Source organism: Camelina sativa, chromosome 15 (genome assembly GCF_000633955.1).
Source record: "Camelina sativa cultivar DH55 chromosome 15, Cs, whole genome shotgun sequence".
Lineage (NCBI taxonomy): Eukaryota > Viridiplantae > Streptophyta > Magnoliopsida > Brassicales > Brassicaceae > Camelina > Camelina sativa.
Window position 1 is genome coordinate 15,339,322 of NC_025699.1, and position 17,243 is coordinate 15,356,564.

Here is a 17,243-nt window from a genome sequence, read left to right on the forward strand (position 1 = left end):
GAAATAGAAGGATGCCAGCAAGAACTCGATCCGCATTGCTGAGACAGACCCGGGAAAGGATAGCCGCCGCATCCAGCAATCGGAAGCCGGAAAATCCCATTCCACAGGAGGTAGGAGAGACGTCCCGATCTCGTGAGGTCGCTCCAAACTCAAATACTGTCGACCCCGGTGTGTCTCCCCTTCAGCTAGAACTTCGAGAGTACCGAGCTCGTCGAAAGAGGATGGGCGCGTATATTCGGGCGCTTCGGCTGAAACTTGATCAGCTCCATCGTTTTTACCGTTTAGAGGGAACCATTCTAGTCCTGGAAGACCTTATCGTCGAAGGTTACTTCTTGGCACACTGGCGAATGGTCCGTCTACTTGATGAGCACAAGGCGTGCAAAGAACTGGTCGATCAGATGGATGTACCCGATCTCCAGAAAGGCGATCGCGAACCCCTGAGGGAAACCGCCTTCCCGTTCGTGACGGATGTCTGGGCCTATCGAGCTTGCTTGACTAGGTTAATCCGATACGTCAATTTCCTGGAGTCGTCGGGTGAAGCCTTCCGCGAGCGCCATCTTCTTGAAGGCCCATGTGCCTTTATAGAGGACATGATGTCCAGAGGCTCCGGATTGCCAATCGAAAGGCTAGAGGCCTTACAACGGGTACGAGATTTCTGTCGAATTGCGGTGAACGAACTCGCAGTGGAGGAACCATTGGAGACTGACATATCTGGCCCAGCTCCCGTTCTGCGATTGCAGGACCGTCCAGAACGCTAGAGGGTTGGTGGCGAAACTTTTCGATCGGGCTCCCCCGACCAGAGATCTCTCGTTTAGGCGTTGTTATTATATATATTTTTTTTTGTTGTTTGGATGAAGTGTAATGGAAACTAATCAAAACGATTTTAGTGAAGTTTAATGTCATGGCTGAGTTATAAAATTTACGGCTGAGTTATAGCTTTTACGGGAAAACGAAATATATAGTCGATTCATGTCATGACTGAGTTATCAAAGAAACAATCAAACGACTGATTTATACGAATGATTTTATGGCTGAGTTATAGTTTATTACGACTGAGTTATCATGATATATGACGAAATATATCGTCGATTCATGTGATGGCTGAGTTATAGTGTGTTATGGCTGAGTTATAGTGTGTTATGGCTGAGTTATACTACTTGACAGATGAGTAATACCACAAAATAAAGTAATAATACTTTGACAGATGAGTAATAACACAATATAAACTATAGAGCACAAGTTTTTGCATTGTGCCCAACTTGCTTACATCGCGAACATGCGTGTTGCTTCCTAGGGCGTTTATTTTCAGTGGCAACTTCCAAAGATGATTTAATCCTACGCTTCTTTGGTCTTCCTGGCTGGTTCACAACAATCGGAGGCAAGCACTTCTGATTATCCACAATTTCAGGAGCAGGGAATGATTCATCTGGAGGCATGATTGAACCAGCCCATCCGTTAACCAAATCGACACTCCTAAATTTCGTATCGCACATGGATATACGAGACACATCCATATGCTCTGCAGCTGCGATTGCATGGATGCATGGTATTTTCTCGTGGTCGAAACGACGGCATGTGCAACTTTTTATTTCTAAATTTACAACATGCAAAGATGATCCATATTTCACTTGAACACGTACAGCATCAATCGTTTGTACCTCCATAAGTCTTGCTCCGGTGACACGGTCCTATAAGGGAGTAGAACAAAAAACAAAACGCTTTAGGCTGAGTTATGAAAACAATTATGGCTGAGTTATTGAAACAACAATGGCTGAGTTATGGAAACTATAATGGTAATGGCTGAGATAAGGAAACAATTACGGCAGAGATATGGTAACTGTTACGGCTGAGTTATCAACATTGACGACTGACTTATGTAAAATTACCTGTAATAGTTTCTCAACACCTCGAGTGAGCGTTGTTTGCTGCGATTTCGCATCCTCTCTCCGTTCAGAAAACCATCTGGTCATCATATCCCGTATCGATTCTAGAAGTTGAACTATGGGAAGACTTCTAGCATTTGACAGTGCATGGTTCATTGATTCTGCAATATTCGTTGTCATTAAATTGTACCTTTCACCCGGGAAATGAACACGCGCCCACATTCGGACACCAGCTCGTTGGAGGTATCCATGTAGTTCGGGATGACGTGCTTCAATCTCATTGAAAGCCTCATTAAAATCAGTTAGCCTAAAACACTTTGCCGCTTTTTTCACCAGAGGGAACAAATGTTTTCCTTTGAACTTCACCAAGATGTTCTTATACAAATGGTAAGTGCAAATTCCACGTGAAGCCAACGGATACACTTGACGAATCGCTTTCCCTATTGACTGATGTCTGTCGGAGATTATCGCAAGATCCTTTTCGTCTGGAATGGCAACTTTGAGTTGTGTAAAGAACCAACGCCAAGACTCATCATTTTCAGTGTCAACAACAGCGAAAGCTAATGGGAAAATTTGAAAGTTACCATCCTGAGCTAGGGCTGTTAGAAGTGTCCCTTTGTAACTACCATGGAGAAACGTTCCGTCGACAACAACAACTTTGCGCATGAAAGCAAACCCAGCAATACTCGCACCAAAAGCAATAAAAACATATTTGAATCTATCTTCATCACCTATTTGAAGACGCGTGACTGTACCCGGATTTTCCCTTTTTAACTTGAATATGTAAGAAGGCAACTCGCTAAAACTTTCCTCAGGAGTTCCCTGATGGATCTGCCTTGCATTCAGCAGCGTTCGATATGCCTTCCAATAACCCATCTGTCGACACCAACAAATTAATAAATCAGCCATAATATATAAATAACTCAGCCGATACATTCGAATAAGTCAGCCTTAAATAATCAATAAATGAGCCGTAAAATGTAAATAATTCAGCCTATACATACCTATAACTCAGCCATTGTTATCAATAATTAACTCAGCCTATACATACCTATAACTCAACCATTATTATCAATAAGTCAGTCGAAACATAGTAATTACCTTTAGACTAAATTGCTTATTGAAAATGACTCCGACACTTTTAGGTTTAACATCCGGACCAAGATCACCAAGATAGTCCCTGTAAAGACCTGCCAGTACATCAGCTGTTGATTGACGGCATCTAGTAGAACGTTCCGTCACAGAACATGTGTGTTCCGAATCGTATACACGAACATGAAAATCCGGGTCATCCCCTTGTACAGATGCACGAACTCTCCAAATACATCCTTTAACCCAACACCTAAAAACCACTTGTCTCGGATTTGAGACTGGTACATTAAAATCAAATCCATCCCTAACCGAAATAAGTTTCACGTGATTCCTGAACTGCTTTTTGCTACTGTATCGTTGTCCTACAGCAATTTTTAGCGTTGACACCTCCAACCTAATAGCCTCCGGATTCATCTTCGATCCGGCAAAGTTATCATCTCTATGAGCTTTCTTCTGAGGAGGCGGAGTAGGTGGGTCTTCCACTGTACTCTGAGGCTCGCCCAATACAGAAAACTTCTCGTCATCAGATGACTCACCATCGGAGTCGTCGAAAACATCAAATCGGGTTGAAAATTCATCGTCTTCTTCTTCGTCAGATGCTACTTCAACAGCTTCTTCTTCGTTTTCTTTGTCAACAATCTTACCATAATCAAAACAAGTGCCTTCAAATCCCCCACCGCACACTTCGGGGGTAGATTCTGCTTTCGAGTCTCTGCTTCGCCGAATCATACTTCCTCTAGCTCCACTAGTTTCTGTAGACTCTTTCGCCGAAAACTCTACACAGAGACGTAGCTGATCGGTTTTCCATAGCCCCAAAAAACATTGCAACTGTCGATCATTGGAGACAAAAACTGGTGGAGTATCATGCGCCATATGTTTCATTGCCCTGTTCGAGAACATGTAGCTCAGCTTTAGCTCATGTCTAAACGAGTCCAATCCGTAGTCTTCAAGAACAAACTTAACAAGCTTGTCGTATGTTGTGCCTCCATCTATCTGCACAACTATACACCCTCTCTCGTCGGAGTTAAATACATATCTCTGTGTCTTTATCCAATTACCGGACACAACTAGTACCGGCACTGGATCCATGAAATATAATGAAGAACAAGGTGGAGAAGAACAAAAGTATAAGAACAAGGTGTGAAGAAGAAAGTAAAGAAGAAGTAGAAGAACAAGGTGAATAAGAAGGAAAAATAGTTCACTTATTAACCAGTTGAAGAACCAGAGTCGAACGATGTTTCGTATTTTCGGAGAAAAAGATGATGACATGGAATGCTGACATGGATGCTGCATCTGACGTGGCAAATCAGCCATGAAACAATACCATAACTCAGCCTAACTAAAACTCAGCCACAACACGAAAAACATTACAGTAATTAAAAAGCAAAAAAAATTGCTGCCAAACTCAGCCGCTTCATGAACTGAAAATATGTAACTCAGCCGTATCGTTTGATAAGTCAGCCGTAACTGAAAAACATTCTAGTAATTAATCTTTTGCCAATAAGTCAGCCGTCAAACGGCTGACTTGTCGATAAGTCAGCCTATTACGGCTGAGTTATAGTTTTTTACCATAACTCAGCCGTAACTACATCTCATAAGTCAGCCATTTTTCATAACTCAGCCAGTCGGAAAATGGCAACTCAGCCGTGTCGTTGTGATAACTCAGTCAAAATTTTGACAACTCAACCGTGTCGTAGCGATAACTCAGCCAAAATCTTGACAACTCAACCATCAGGTGAAAACTCAGCCATTACTACAGCTGAGTTATGCGCATAACTCAGCCAAATTTAATAAGTCAGCCATAACTCTTGGCTGACTTATAAGCGTAACTCAGCCAGATTTTCATAAGTCAGCCGTCCGCTCTTACTCAAATGTTTTTTTGAGTAACTCAGCCGCAACATACCTATAATTCAGCCGCAACATACTCTGTATCGCGTTACGGCTGAGTTATGGTACACGTCAGCGATTTCTGACGTGGCGTCTGACGTGGCAATGGCATTTTTGTAATAACGTTTTTTCCGGTAACATAAAACAGGGGCACGCTGGGTATTTTGAAAATACCCGAAACATTCTAGTAATAAAAAAAGTTTTTTGTAGATTCTGGTAATATTACCTAAAATGAGTAACATTTGAGTAATTCACCCAAAGGAGAAAGGAATAGAGGAGAAGGGATATAGGAGGACTATTGGCTGTCTCAGGTACCTGCTACATACACGACCAGACTTATCTTATAGTGTTGGAGTATTGAGCAGATACATGCAAGATCCCAAAGAATCACACGGAGCGGCATTGAAGCAGGTCTTAAGGTACCTACATGGAACAGTTTCTCTTGGTCTCTTCTACACGAAATCGGTTGAGAAAGGCTTGGTAGGATATAGTGACAGTTCGCACAATGTTGACATAGACGATGGGAAGAGTACAATTGGGCATATATTCTACCTAGAAGGCTGTCCATTCACTTAGTGTTCACAAAAGCAAGAAACAGTAGCGTTATCATCTTGTGAGGCTGAATTCATGGCTGCTACAGAAGCTGCCAAACAAGCAATTTGGCTCCAAGATCTTCAAAGTGAAGTTGTTGGAGAGTCAAGCAAGAAGGTGATCATACGGGTCGATAATAAATCTGCGATTGCACTCACCAAGAATCCAGTCTTCCATAGACGTAGCAAACACATTCATACTAGATATCATTTTATAAGAGAATGTGTTGAAAATGAGCAAGTGGAGGTTGAACATGTTTCTGGTAATGAGCAGAAGGCAGATATTCTAACTAAGGCGCTTGGAAGAATCAAATTCAAAGAGATGAGAGATCTCATTGGAGTTCAAGATGTGGGAGATGATAACTTCAAGCTTAGGGGGGACAATGTTGTAATCTTGAAGTAAATTGGGGCTCAAGCTAAGTATATTTAGGAGCAATCTAAATATACGTATCTTAAGAGAATAGGAAGTTATCGAGTTATGTTAAACTTCCATTTGTGTAATTGTTTCTATTTCTATGAGTCTTGAGGAAAAGCATATATACCGAGTTATGGTATTGCTTTAGGTTGTAAGATTTTGAGCTATTTTTATTTTGAGAGAGAGAGATCAATAAAAAAAGATATTTCTTTAAGAGTTCTTGTGTATTCAATAGAGACCAAATCATTAGGACATCTCTTACATTGAAGAACGTTTTCCAAACTCAAAAAAGGTATGGACAGTTTCAACAAATCGACTTCTGGTGGATGATTCACGTTGAACCTAATGGTCCAACCGTGTTTCACTCTTGGGAATATCTTCCACAAAAATCTTTACCTGAAACATATGACTTCAATCGCAATTAAAAAGATATGAAAACTGTCTACTTGAAAATTCAGAAGCTAGAGAAACAGTTCACCAAGAATACACATCAGCTACGAGAAATGGCGTATTTGTTACTTTGTTAGGAATGAAAATATTGATTTGGTTAATAAAATAGAGCAAAGTGAAGTAACCTGAGGTTTAGAAGCTATAATATCTTTGCATTGCCTCATAAGTTCTGGAGGGGATTGATATACATAGGGTGCTGTAAATATTGAGCAATGTACTTCTACAGCAGTTTGATTCCTCCTCTTTAGCAAGTTCTAGTTTCCTTACATTTACAAAAAATTTCAGTTTTCTCGATGGATCTTGTTAGACTTCCACAGAGCACATAAAAAATTGTTGTTATAGATATCTTTTTTTGAATAACGGTTATAGATATCTCCTAAAGTGGTTTTGATGACTCAGGCAGTTCAATGAATTTGTGTTACCGATCATATTACCACAAGGGTCCTAATAATCAGAACATAACTCATCTGAAACAGTGTTTGAGGGACACGGATCTATAACATTAATTATTTTCGGTATAATATCACACGTAAACATGTTCTCATCATAAGTTCATAACTTAAAAAGTTCATGCCTGCCTGCACGAATCCATATATAGCTATTCACATATTCATGTACGGGTAATTAATATGGTGTGTTTGAGACGCAAGGAACAGTAAGTTGTAGTCTTGTAGATGTACCCATACACATGTTATGATCAGCTCATTCTGCATGAACTGTTTCTTGAACCGCAAATTCACAACGTAAATTAATTAATTATATTATTCTTTGATTATGCAAAAATGCCATGTGACGAGTTTAAAATAGTGTATTAATGTAAGAAAATTCTAAGAGCACCTCCATTAAAAGTATCTACATTAGATAACTTTATTTAATGATACTACTAAATAAATAAATAAAAAGAATGAGAGGGAGATAATGTTTTAATTTGAGAATATATAGTCTCTACTTAGTGAATCCTTTAAATGTGTTTTATTGTGAATGCTTTTTTATTTTAAGATTTGAAATTTAAATAAACAACTAAATTGTATTAAAATATTTATGCGACAGATTCATCCTTCGTGTTTCAAGCTGCAGCTCACATCATTTGGCACGAACGTAATCAAAGACGGCATAGCAAAAGGAAAAAAATTAGATAGTTTGGTCCCCAACAGACTAAGCACACTCAACAACTCGGTACCTCCAAATTTGAAGACGGTTTGCTAATTCACCGATTTGATATAGAAAAAGTGGAACTCGAGTTTCAGACCATAGCAGAGTACAGCTTTGTCCACTTCCGGAAAATTGTCATAAGCAAGAGACATGATGATTGGCAGAATATCCCACATATGAGACCAATCCACAAACCCTGTTTTCATTACAATTTAGAGTCAAACATAATATTAATAAACAAACTTTACCAATTTCATAAGAGAGTCAAGCATTTACCTTGGCATATAACTTCAGTTTGAAACCACAAAAGGCTGCAATTGGCATTCCAATTAAGTAGAATGTTCCCAAATTTATAACCGTGACTACATTCTGCCATCCACATCCTCTTGCAACTCCTATATAAATAACATAAATACTTAAAATAAAATTTGCCGTGCTTGATTATTTGAAAAAGAGAGAAACAAGATTTCTTTGATCTTTTTACCTGATAGAACACCTTGGATCGAATCAAGGGTTATAGAAGCAGCAAGGAAAAACCTCAATGATGCAAACTCATCTTTTATTACAAGGCTATTGCTGAACAAACCAACCCAACCATCATGACCTACAAGTATGGCAATCACTACTCCCAGAGCAAGAACTAAAGACAATTTTACGGACACAGAAGTCGCTTTCTTTGCGCCTTTTACATTTCCAGCTCCAAGTTCGTTGGACACACGCGTACTGCAACATGATCAACTTTTACATTTCCCAAACAATATTTCTACAAGATGATGTATACATTTGAAACTATCTGATAAGACGAGCAAACCTTGCAGCTGCGCTAAGTCCATATGTTAACATGTAGCTAATAGATTCCGTGTTGACGCTGAATTTATAAAAATACAGTAAGCTACTTTGATGTAATATTAAGAAAAGAAAAAGAAAAAAAAACGTTAACTAAATAGAACAACAACAAAAAACAATTACCATATAGCTACCAAAGAAGTATTGATTTCCGGATTTGGCATCACTCCTGCCATGAACACAAGAATCTCGAACGCCCAATATTCCAAACTGTTGCACACAAATCACAATATAGTCCTTTAAGCTTCAACGAGCGTAGGAACTGTTTTTATTTTTCTTTTTGTCAGCAACATTTACTATTTGGTTTGACCCCGGATGTGATAATGACGTTAAGTACGTAACACAAACCAGCTAAATATAAATGGTCAACACTTACCATACCATAGCAGCAGAAGGGATACTTAATGTCAAGTTTATTACGAGGTAACGGAATGATTCCAACGAGATACCAGTCCATGTTTCCTTAAACTTTTCTGAACAGATCACATAAGTTCCAAGAGATAGGAAAGCTATCCACAATGAAATAGATGTCGCTATTGGAGCACCGAGGAATCCGAGGCCAGAATAATAAACCAGAACATATGCAGTACCAATATTAATCACCAAGGGAACAAACGAGAAGATGACTAGGGGAGAAATGATGGATTGTGTTTGGCAAAATCTTAGAATATTTTGTAAGAACCCGTAAGCGAGCAAACCAGGAGCTTGGTACTTCATATAGAGTGCAGCTTGTTTTGAGATGCTAGTATCTTGTCTAAGAAGTCCGAAGATCGATTCTGTGAAAAACCAGAATATGGTGATGAGGATTGTGAAGACTAATGAGACGATGCAAGATGATTGTAGATGAATCCCCAACATTCTATAGTTTTTTGCACCAAAGCCTTGTCCACACAACGTCTCAAGTGCTCCACTTAACCCTGTCTGAAAACCAAGAAACATAATACCATCGGCCATATGTTCTTGAAGATATGATCTTCTTTTTTTATGTTCTTCAAGATTTCGTTTTAAGGAAGAACAAAAAAAAAGAGAGAAAAACTTATCTATTATTCATTCTAGATAAATCTAGGGTTTGATTCATGATTTTAACTATAAAGAATTAGCAATAAAAGGTCATAAAACATTTTTTAATGTGGAATAAATGATTTCAGAGAAATGGATGGTACCATGAAGGCAAAACCGGAGACGGTGGCCCAAGAATTGGCAAGGGTGGCCCCGGCGAGATCAAGTTGGCCGAGGTGAGAAGCGAACATCACAGAAGTCATAGGAATACAATAGTAGAAAAGATTGGTTAATATCATTGGCAGAGAGTAAATAATTTGAGCCTTTGCTTCTTCCACGTCGATCAGTTTTTCAACCCAAGATGATGATCTTCTCCTTCCTCTTTCATTTTCCCCACCTTCATGGTCATTCAACAACGGAGAGCTCGTCGTTGGATCAGCCATTGAATCTTCTTGTTGGAAGGAGTTTGGGATTTGGTTTAAGAGTTTGAAGATGAGAATTGTGAATTGGCAAGGTGAAGAATATAAAAAAAGAGAGATAGACTCAGAAACAGTTCATTAAATATAAACACATGTCCACTCTCTTTTCCCACTCTCATTTCTACCTTTTATTGCCATATTAATTATAAATACATTTCAACTGTTTGTCCAAAAAAAAAAAAGACATTTCATTTATGTTAAAATGGTACATGTAGCACATGCGCATTTAACACATGTTAAAACAATTTCCAAATCTAAAGGAAAAAAAAATTGAATGCATTGAATCCATATAACTAAATTCCTTATTAAAAATATATATTATTCATCTCTTGAAAACTAATATTAAAATTATTTCTTCTTTTTAAAACTAATATTTCAGATCATACTATTAACTGTTTTAGAAAATAAAGCATACATATAATTGAAAGCTTTACCTATGGTGTTTTTTAATGAACTTTTATTTTATTTTAGTTAATCAATGAAAATCCTCTATATAATAAAACGGAATTACACAACTTTTTTTTGTAGACTATATAATTTTTATAAGTTGGTTACAAAATACGTTATATATTAAATATAGGTTGATTACGAAAAAAAGTTATAAATTAATTGGTCAATATGTGAGATACATAAAACACTTAAGAATATCCCCAAAAAATCCTTTTAAAGAGAATATTCCAAAATAAAATCTTTAGTAATCAATATATTGTTACAAAATATATAATGTTAGGCATAAAAATCTACTGTTAGGCGTAAACAGGAATAAAATTTTGGGAATTTATTACACTTAATCGTAATTTCTGAAATCTTATTGTGTTGTTGAAAATAAAGCCTTACCTAAGCACGGTTCATATTAAAAAAAACTTTCGCCAAACATGTTCAAAAATTAAAATGAAACAAACAACAAACGTAACCATTTCTCATACATAAAATTACAAAGTTAACAATATAAAACTTACTTTGAAGCCATCATATTTAGCATATGATTTTATTGCATAATTTTTTATCTAAAAAAACTTTTAAAAATAATCATATAAATTATATTTTATTCTAAAATTATATTATAAATAAAAAGAATTTTAACACATGCTCTATCACGGGTCCTAATCTAGTATTATATCAATTTGATGGTAGCTTTACTAGCTTATAATGAAAAGCTATATACGTAACGTTTATACTTATAAATTAGAGTATTCGAATCAAATACATAATTATCTTTATATAAAAAATTAGTTCTATATTATATATTAAAATTTTCTAAAAAAGCATTGTATAATTTAATTAGATTTTGACTATACTATTCACATTTTTTTTTCTGTGATCAGTGGCGGATCTAAAAAAAATTTCAGAGGAGTCAAAATATTAAATAAATTTTTAATTTGTTCCAAAATATTAATATTATTTAAATTTCTTTAATAAATTGTAAGAGTTTAACGTTTTATATTTAAAATAAAAAATCGAACAGTGTAAAAAGACTAGATTTAAAACAAAAAAAAAACAAAAAACAAAAAAAAAAAGAAAAAAAAACTGAAAGAAACCAAATATTATGAACAAAAATCAAGTAAAAATGTAGTAAGTAAGACTCGAACCCATGTTGAGAATGGATTTGAGAGGGTCAATGAAGAGAACTTTAACCAATTATGCCGAAAAATCCAATTGGAATAAGCTTACAAATGTTTTTAACTATTTAACCGGGGTCATCTGACCTCTTTCCTCTTCACGTGGATCTGCAATTGTCTATGATTAAAAACGGGGTTCTTATAATCAACTGTTACAGAATTGGGGTAAACAGTTTTTTTTTTTAACCCAAAATTTTAAGAGAAGTTGTACCTAAAAGAAAAATAATACGAGACATATATTGAGCTATTAATATTATTGAAAATATTTGAGGGCTGTTACCTAACTCTTGGAACACTTTTGAATATTGTTTGATGATTTCATTTGAGGGCTGTTTTTTTTTGGTTGTTTTTAGAAATATATTTTTTCAAAGTAAAGTTGATAAATTTTCTATTTATTTAAATTTAATATAAAAGAGCTGAATGATTTGGCTATCTTGTCTATTTGAAGAGAATTATTTTAAAACGTTGATTTTGATAGTGCACAAATGCCATGTGACCAGCTTAATCACGTTCACGTAAAAAGTAACAAAGATAAGTTATAGCTTGGCGTTTAGAAAAAAAATCATAAGTTATCTGGTCCACAATGACAGTCTTCTCCCAATGATAAATCGAATTTTTTTACTCAAAAATATTTTATTCCATATTGCTTATTAAAAGAAATGTGCCTCCCTAGAAAAATCGGAACTAGTGGTTTTTCAGACCGTAGCATCAGTCAGCTTTGTCCACTTCCGGAAAATTGTCATGAGCAAGAGAGATGAGGATTGGCAAAATATCCCACATATCATACCAATCCACAAACCCTGTTTTCACCAAAAAGTAATGAGTCAAGCATAATAACATATGAGAACAAACTTTACAAATTTCATAAGAGAGTCAAGCATTTACCTTGGCATATAATTCCAATTTGAAACCACAAAAGGCAGCAATAGGCATTCCAATTAAGTAGAATGTTCCCAAATTGATAACCGTGACTACATTCTGCCATCCACATCCTCTTGCAACTCCTATAAATAATTAAAATAAACGAGTTAAATTAACCGTGTGTTTGATTATTAGAGAAAAAAAAAAGATTTCTTGGATCTTTTTACCTGATAGAACACCTTGGATCGAATCAAGAGTTATAGAAGCAGCAAGGAAAAACCTCATTGATGCAAACTCCTCTTTAATCACAAGGCTATTGCTATAAAAGCCAACCCATACATCATGACCTACAAGTATGGCAATCACTACGCCGAGAGCAAGAACTAAAGACAACTTAACGGACACAGAAGTCGCTTTCTTTGCGCCTTCTATATTTCCAGCTCCAAGTTCGTTGGACACACGGGTACTGCAACATTATCAAGTTTTACATTTCCAAAACAATATTTCTACAAGATTATGTATACATTTGAAAGTATCTGATAAGATGAGCAAACCTTGCAGCTGCGCTAAGTCCATATGTTAACATGTAGCTAATCGATTCCGTGGTGACGCTGAATTTATTTAATAACACTACACATAGTGAGCTACTTTGATCGTAATATTAATTAACTAATAAATAGTGATATAAAAAGTTACCATATAGCTACCAAAGAAGTATTGATTTCCGGATTTGGCATCACTCCTGCCATGAACACAAGAATCTCGAACGCCCAATATTCCAAACTGTTGCACACAATATAATCTCTTAAGCTTTAACAAACCTAAAAAAAAATTCAACAACATATACTATTTGGTGTGACCCCGGATATTATAATTACATTAACGTACACAAGCCACTAGGCTAAATATAACGGTTAACAAACTTACCATACCATAGCAGCGGAAGGGATACTTAATGTCAAGTTTATTACGACGTAACGGAATGATTCCAACGAGTATCCAGTCCATGTTTCCTTAAAATTTTCTGAACAGATCACATAAATTCCGAGAGCTAGGAATGCTACCCACGTTGAAATAGATGTAGCTATTGGAGCACCAATGAATCCAAACCCAGCAACATATACCAGAACATATGCGATACCAACATTAACCACCAAGGGAATAAACGAGAGGATGACTAGTGGAGTAATGATGGATTGTGTTTGGCAAAATCTCAGAATATTTTGTAAGAACCCGAAAGCCACCAAACCGGGGGTTAGGTACTTCATATAGAGTGCAGCTTGTTTTGAGATGCTAGGATCTTGTCTGAGAAACACAAAAATCGATTCTGTGTAAAACCAGAATATGGTGATGAGGATGGAGAAGACCAATGAGACAATGCAAGATGATTGTAGATGAATCCCCAACATCCTGTAGTTTTTTGCACCGAAGCCTTGTCCACACAATGTCTCAAGTGCTCCACTTAATCCTATCTTTAAACCAAGAAACATTATGTCATAAACAAATATATGTACGTTATACCATTGGCCATATATGTTCTTGAAAATATATATATTCGAAAACTTTTGAGAGGCACAAAAAAAAAAAGAGAGAGTCAAAGCTCCTAAACTTATCTAGACGCCTTAATAACAAATGAAAAAAAAAAAAAAAAGTATTCTACAGTACTTTTGGGATTAGTCTAAGTTTTGATTCATAATTTTAAGAATTAAAAGGTTATAAAAAACTTTGTGGAATAAATAATAAAGTTATGTGGAATGAATCTATATAGCCATAAGGAATAAAGAAATGATGGTACCATGAAGGCATAACCAGAGACGGTGGCGAAAGAATTGGCAAGGGTGGCACCGGCGAGCTCGAGTTGGCCGAGGTGAGAAGAAAACATCACAGAGGTTAAAGGGATACAATAGTAGAAAAGATTGGTGAATATCATTGGCAGAGAGTAAATAATTTGAGCCTTTGTTTCTTCCACGTCGACCAGTTTTTCAACCCAAGTTGTTGTTCTTCTACTTACTCTATCATCTCCTTCACCTTCATGGTACTCATCCAACAACGGAGAGAGCGTCGTGGGATCAGCCATTGGATTTGGTTAAGAGTTTGAAGATGAGAACTGTGTATTGGCTAGGTGAAGAATGGAAAAGAAAATAAGAGAGATAAACAAGACATGGACGCAGAAACATGACACTAAAATCTAATAATTAATTTTATTTATTTATTTTTAAATATTTTCCGTCTAATTAAAAAAAAAAAAAGTTCATGAAACAAAAGAACAGAGCATGACAGCTCGAAAAACAGAGCACAATTACTCATAACAGAAAAATAAAATATGATTTAGACAATAAAAAACAGAACGTGCTCCATGCTTTAGACTTGAAAATTAGTAATATTTAGAAGAAGAAGAAGAAGAGAAAACAACTTCTTTTGACAATAAATAACAAAAACTTATAATAGATCAATCATCAAATCAACAAAAAAAAAAATATTATATAATAGTATTTATTAATTTATTGCGTATTACTTATGGAGGTTTTACTTGACCGTGTGTCTCCTCCTTGAAGTAGATAATCGATTGATCAAGTTTCCACCTCACACATATGCCTCGTTTATTTCGTTGATCACTTTATCTGATCTGCTCACTATGGGTTTTGGAAGATAGTTTATTTCCAAAAGTTTACCTGACTCACAGGACCCAATTTGGTCAATTATAGTCAGATCAATGTTACTCTTCTTCTTGTCTTTTTTTTCTCAACCATGGATACTCATCATCAACTAGAAAACAACTAAGAAAGATGATTAATCTTAAATATCACACTACAATAATCCATATTTATAAAATGTGTTTATTTTTTAATCATTCAATAGAAGCTGGTGAACCTAACAACTCTTTTCCTAGGCATTAGTTGAAAAGTGACCATTTTGTCAACTAGCTAGAGCTAATTGATCAATCATAGATAAAACCCAAATAGTATAATTCCAATTTAGCAAGATTTAATTAATATAGTTTTCTTTTTAATGCAGTTGACTTTAATTGGGTGCTGTCATTATTTTAATACAAATACAACTAGCTCATACTGATGTTTCTGAGAATGAAACATTTTGAGAAAACACTAGCCATGAACATACCAAAGCAACGTAAAGAAGATACAACTAGCTATATATATATCATTTGTAAAGATTAAAGAGTAACAGACATGATTTTCGGTCTCCTCTGGTTATGTTCTCTCACTTGGTCACTTGACATGGTTGGTGAGCCAAGCGAGCATGTCTTTGTGAGCTTCCTCTGCAGCTTCAACTTCTGATGGATCATTTTCATTATACCTAACAGTCCAACCGTGTTTGACACTTGGAAATATCTTCACAAAACTCTTCACCTGAAACATTTCACTTAATGAAATATTATTTACTTGAAGATATCTACCTTCAAAAACACATCAAACTAGTAATGGTGTTTTTGTAAGTACTAATGAAAATATTAATTTGCATAAAGAAATAGAGCTAAGCAAAGGTACCTCAGGTTTAGAAGCTAAAACATCTTCGAATTGTCTCACAAGTTCTGGAGGAGATACTTGGTCCAGTTCAGCTCCTAATACAGCAATTGGAATGTTGACCCCTGCTTCCATTATGTATTGATTAGAGTCATAATCACAATAAATAAAAGGGAACTAGCTAACTAATGATCAGAACATATTAAAAGATGTAGTTACCCTTGATATCATCCACCGTAACACGAGAAGGATGTAATAAAACAGTAGCGTCAACAAGCTTCTGCTTTGCTAGTTCCACCGCAACTTTTGCTGAGATTAATAAACACACAACATGAAAGATAAAGCCATGTATTCGCTCATTTTCCATGGACCATGTTGGGAACAAGGAAAACCAAACTCACCACCCCAACAAAACCCTGCTGCTCCTATACTAGTTATTCCTTTGTTCTTCAAGGCCTCCACTATTGGCTTTGACTCCTCAAACCCTTTCTCCTAGGAAAATCCAATGGACTTGTTTCAGATACAACGGCACAAAAACAGGGTAAATTACTATCTTGATCTTAGCTTTGCAATATTGTGGATTGAACACTTGATAAAGGAAGAGAAAGTACTAACTTGTCCATGATCTTTTATCCATATAGGAAGCGGTCGATCTTGATTCTCGGGATTATAAGGATCACCATGGAAGAAATCAGGAACCACGGCATAGAATCCAGCTTCAGCAACCTTGTCAGCAAGTTTCCTATATCACAGTAAGAGCAAAAAAAACCAAGACAAGTTACAACAACAATGAACTTAAGCACTGAGCTAGAGACACTAACACGAATATGTACAAACAGCAAATGATACAAACTGTAACTCATTCAAACAAAGACTCTTAAAAACTTTCAAATCCAGTAAAAAAGGAATTCACGCTTAACCAACAAGCTGATCAAGTAAAGATTCTGGAACCTCAGGTTTGGAGTTTCATATCCTGCCGTAAAAAAAAAAAAATTTATAGATTTCTCAAATACAGAGAGATTTCTCAAACTCGTTAGAAAGGTGAAAATTTAAGGCTTTTACCGAAAACATGAGAGACAAGAAGAACAGCAAGCTTTGAATGAGTAGAACCAGAGACGTAAGTGTCGAGGTTTCCGAGTTTCTCGACATGACCCGACCCGCTATTTGGATCCAGATTAGGTGGGTTTTCGGTGCACTGATGATGATGACCCGACATCTTTCTTCGCCGAACTAAAAAGACAAGAACTCTTCCTCCTCCTCTGTCCCGTTTTGGGACCTCTGTTTTCAACGGAACACCCACGTAATACGTACGTGTGCGTAATCTAATCTTCCTACCTACAAACACCCACGTGCGTTAAATAAAAAATAATAGTACTAATATTGAAAAATAGTAGTGATTTTCTGATTTGCGACAAAAATAATATTGGCATATTAACTTTTCCAATGTTATATCACCATATATGTTTATATTTATTATTTACTGTCATG

General features: G+C 36.1%; 3 protein-coding genes across 5 annotated transcripts in view; all 3 read right to left on the minus strand.

Annotated features, from left to right (window-relative positions):
* Nucleotides 1-9,848, minus strand: part of LOC104746853 (protein DETOXIFICATION 19-like) — a 20,005-nt gene extending 10,157 nt beyond the window's left edge. Inside the window, exons 1-7 of one of the 2 annotated variants that reach the window (XM_010468394.2) lie at nt 9,479-9,848; nt 8,692-9,236; nt 8,439-8,525; nt 8,281-8,337; nt 7,954-8,192; nt 7,746-7,864; nt 7,303-7,665 (exon numbers count right to left, since the gene is read on the minus strand). In XM_010468394.2, coding sequence (XP_010466696.1) covers nt 7,561-7,665; nt 7,746-7,864; nt 7,954-8,192; nt 8,281-8,337; nt 8,439-8,525; nt 8,692-9,236; nt 9,479-9,757 — 1,431 coding nt within the window. In that variant the 5' untranslated portion in view covers nt 9,758-9,848 and the 3' untranslated portion in view covers nt 7,303-7,560. Of the gene's footprint in view, nt 1-7,302; nt 7,666-7,745; nt 7,865-7,953; nt 8,193-8,280; nt 8,338-8,438; nt 8,526-8,691; nt 9,237-9,478 lie in introns of those variants that run through there. The other variant, XM_019236903.1, reaches the window with a different exon arrangement.
* LOC104746857 (protein DETOXIFICATION 19-like) lies at nt 11,940-14,655 on the minus strand. The gene is made up of 7 exons (XM_010468399.2): nt 14,069-14,655; nt 13,201-13,745; nt 12,970-13,056; nt 12,828-12,884; nt 12,501-12,739; nt 12,298-12,416; nt 11,940-12,212 (listed from the first exon to the last, which is right to left on the minus strand). The coding sequence occupies exons 1-7, from the start codon at nt 14,348-14,350 to the stop codon at nt 12,108-12,110; spliced, it is 1,434 nt and encodes a 477-aa protein (XP_010466701.1). The 5' UTR covers nt 14,351-14,655; the 3' UTR covers nt 11,940-12,107.
* Nucleotides 15,289-17,064, minus strand: LOC104746858 (endo-1,3;1,4-beta-D-glucanase). Of its 2 annotated transcripts, none has more exons than XM_010468400.2 (7): nt 16,818-17,064; nt 16,680-16,728; nt 16,371-16,497; nt 16,157-16,247; nt 15,975-16,064; nt 15,780-15,880; nt 15,289-15,641 (listed from the first exon to the last, which is right to left on the minus strand). In XM_010468400.2, the coding sequence occupies exons 1-7, from the start codon at nt 16,969-16,971 to the stop codon at nt 15,501-15,503; spliced, it is 753 nt and encodes a 250-aa protein (XP_010466702.1). In that variant the 5' UTR covers nt 16,972-17,064; the 3' UTR covers nt 15,289-15,500. The 2 variants fall into 2 exon arrangements, with proteins under 2 accessions (XP_010466702.1, XP_010466703.1); XM_010468401.2 differs by having other exon boundaries at nt 16,707-16,728; nt 16,818-17,062.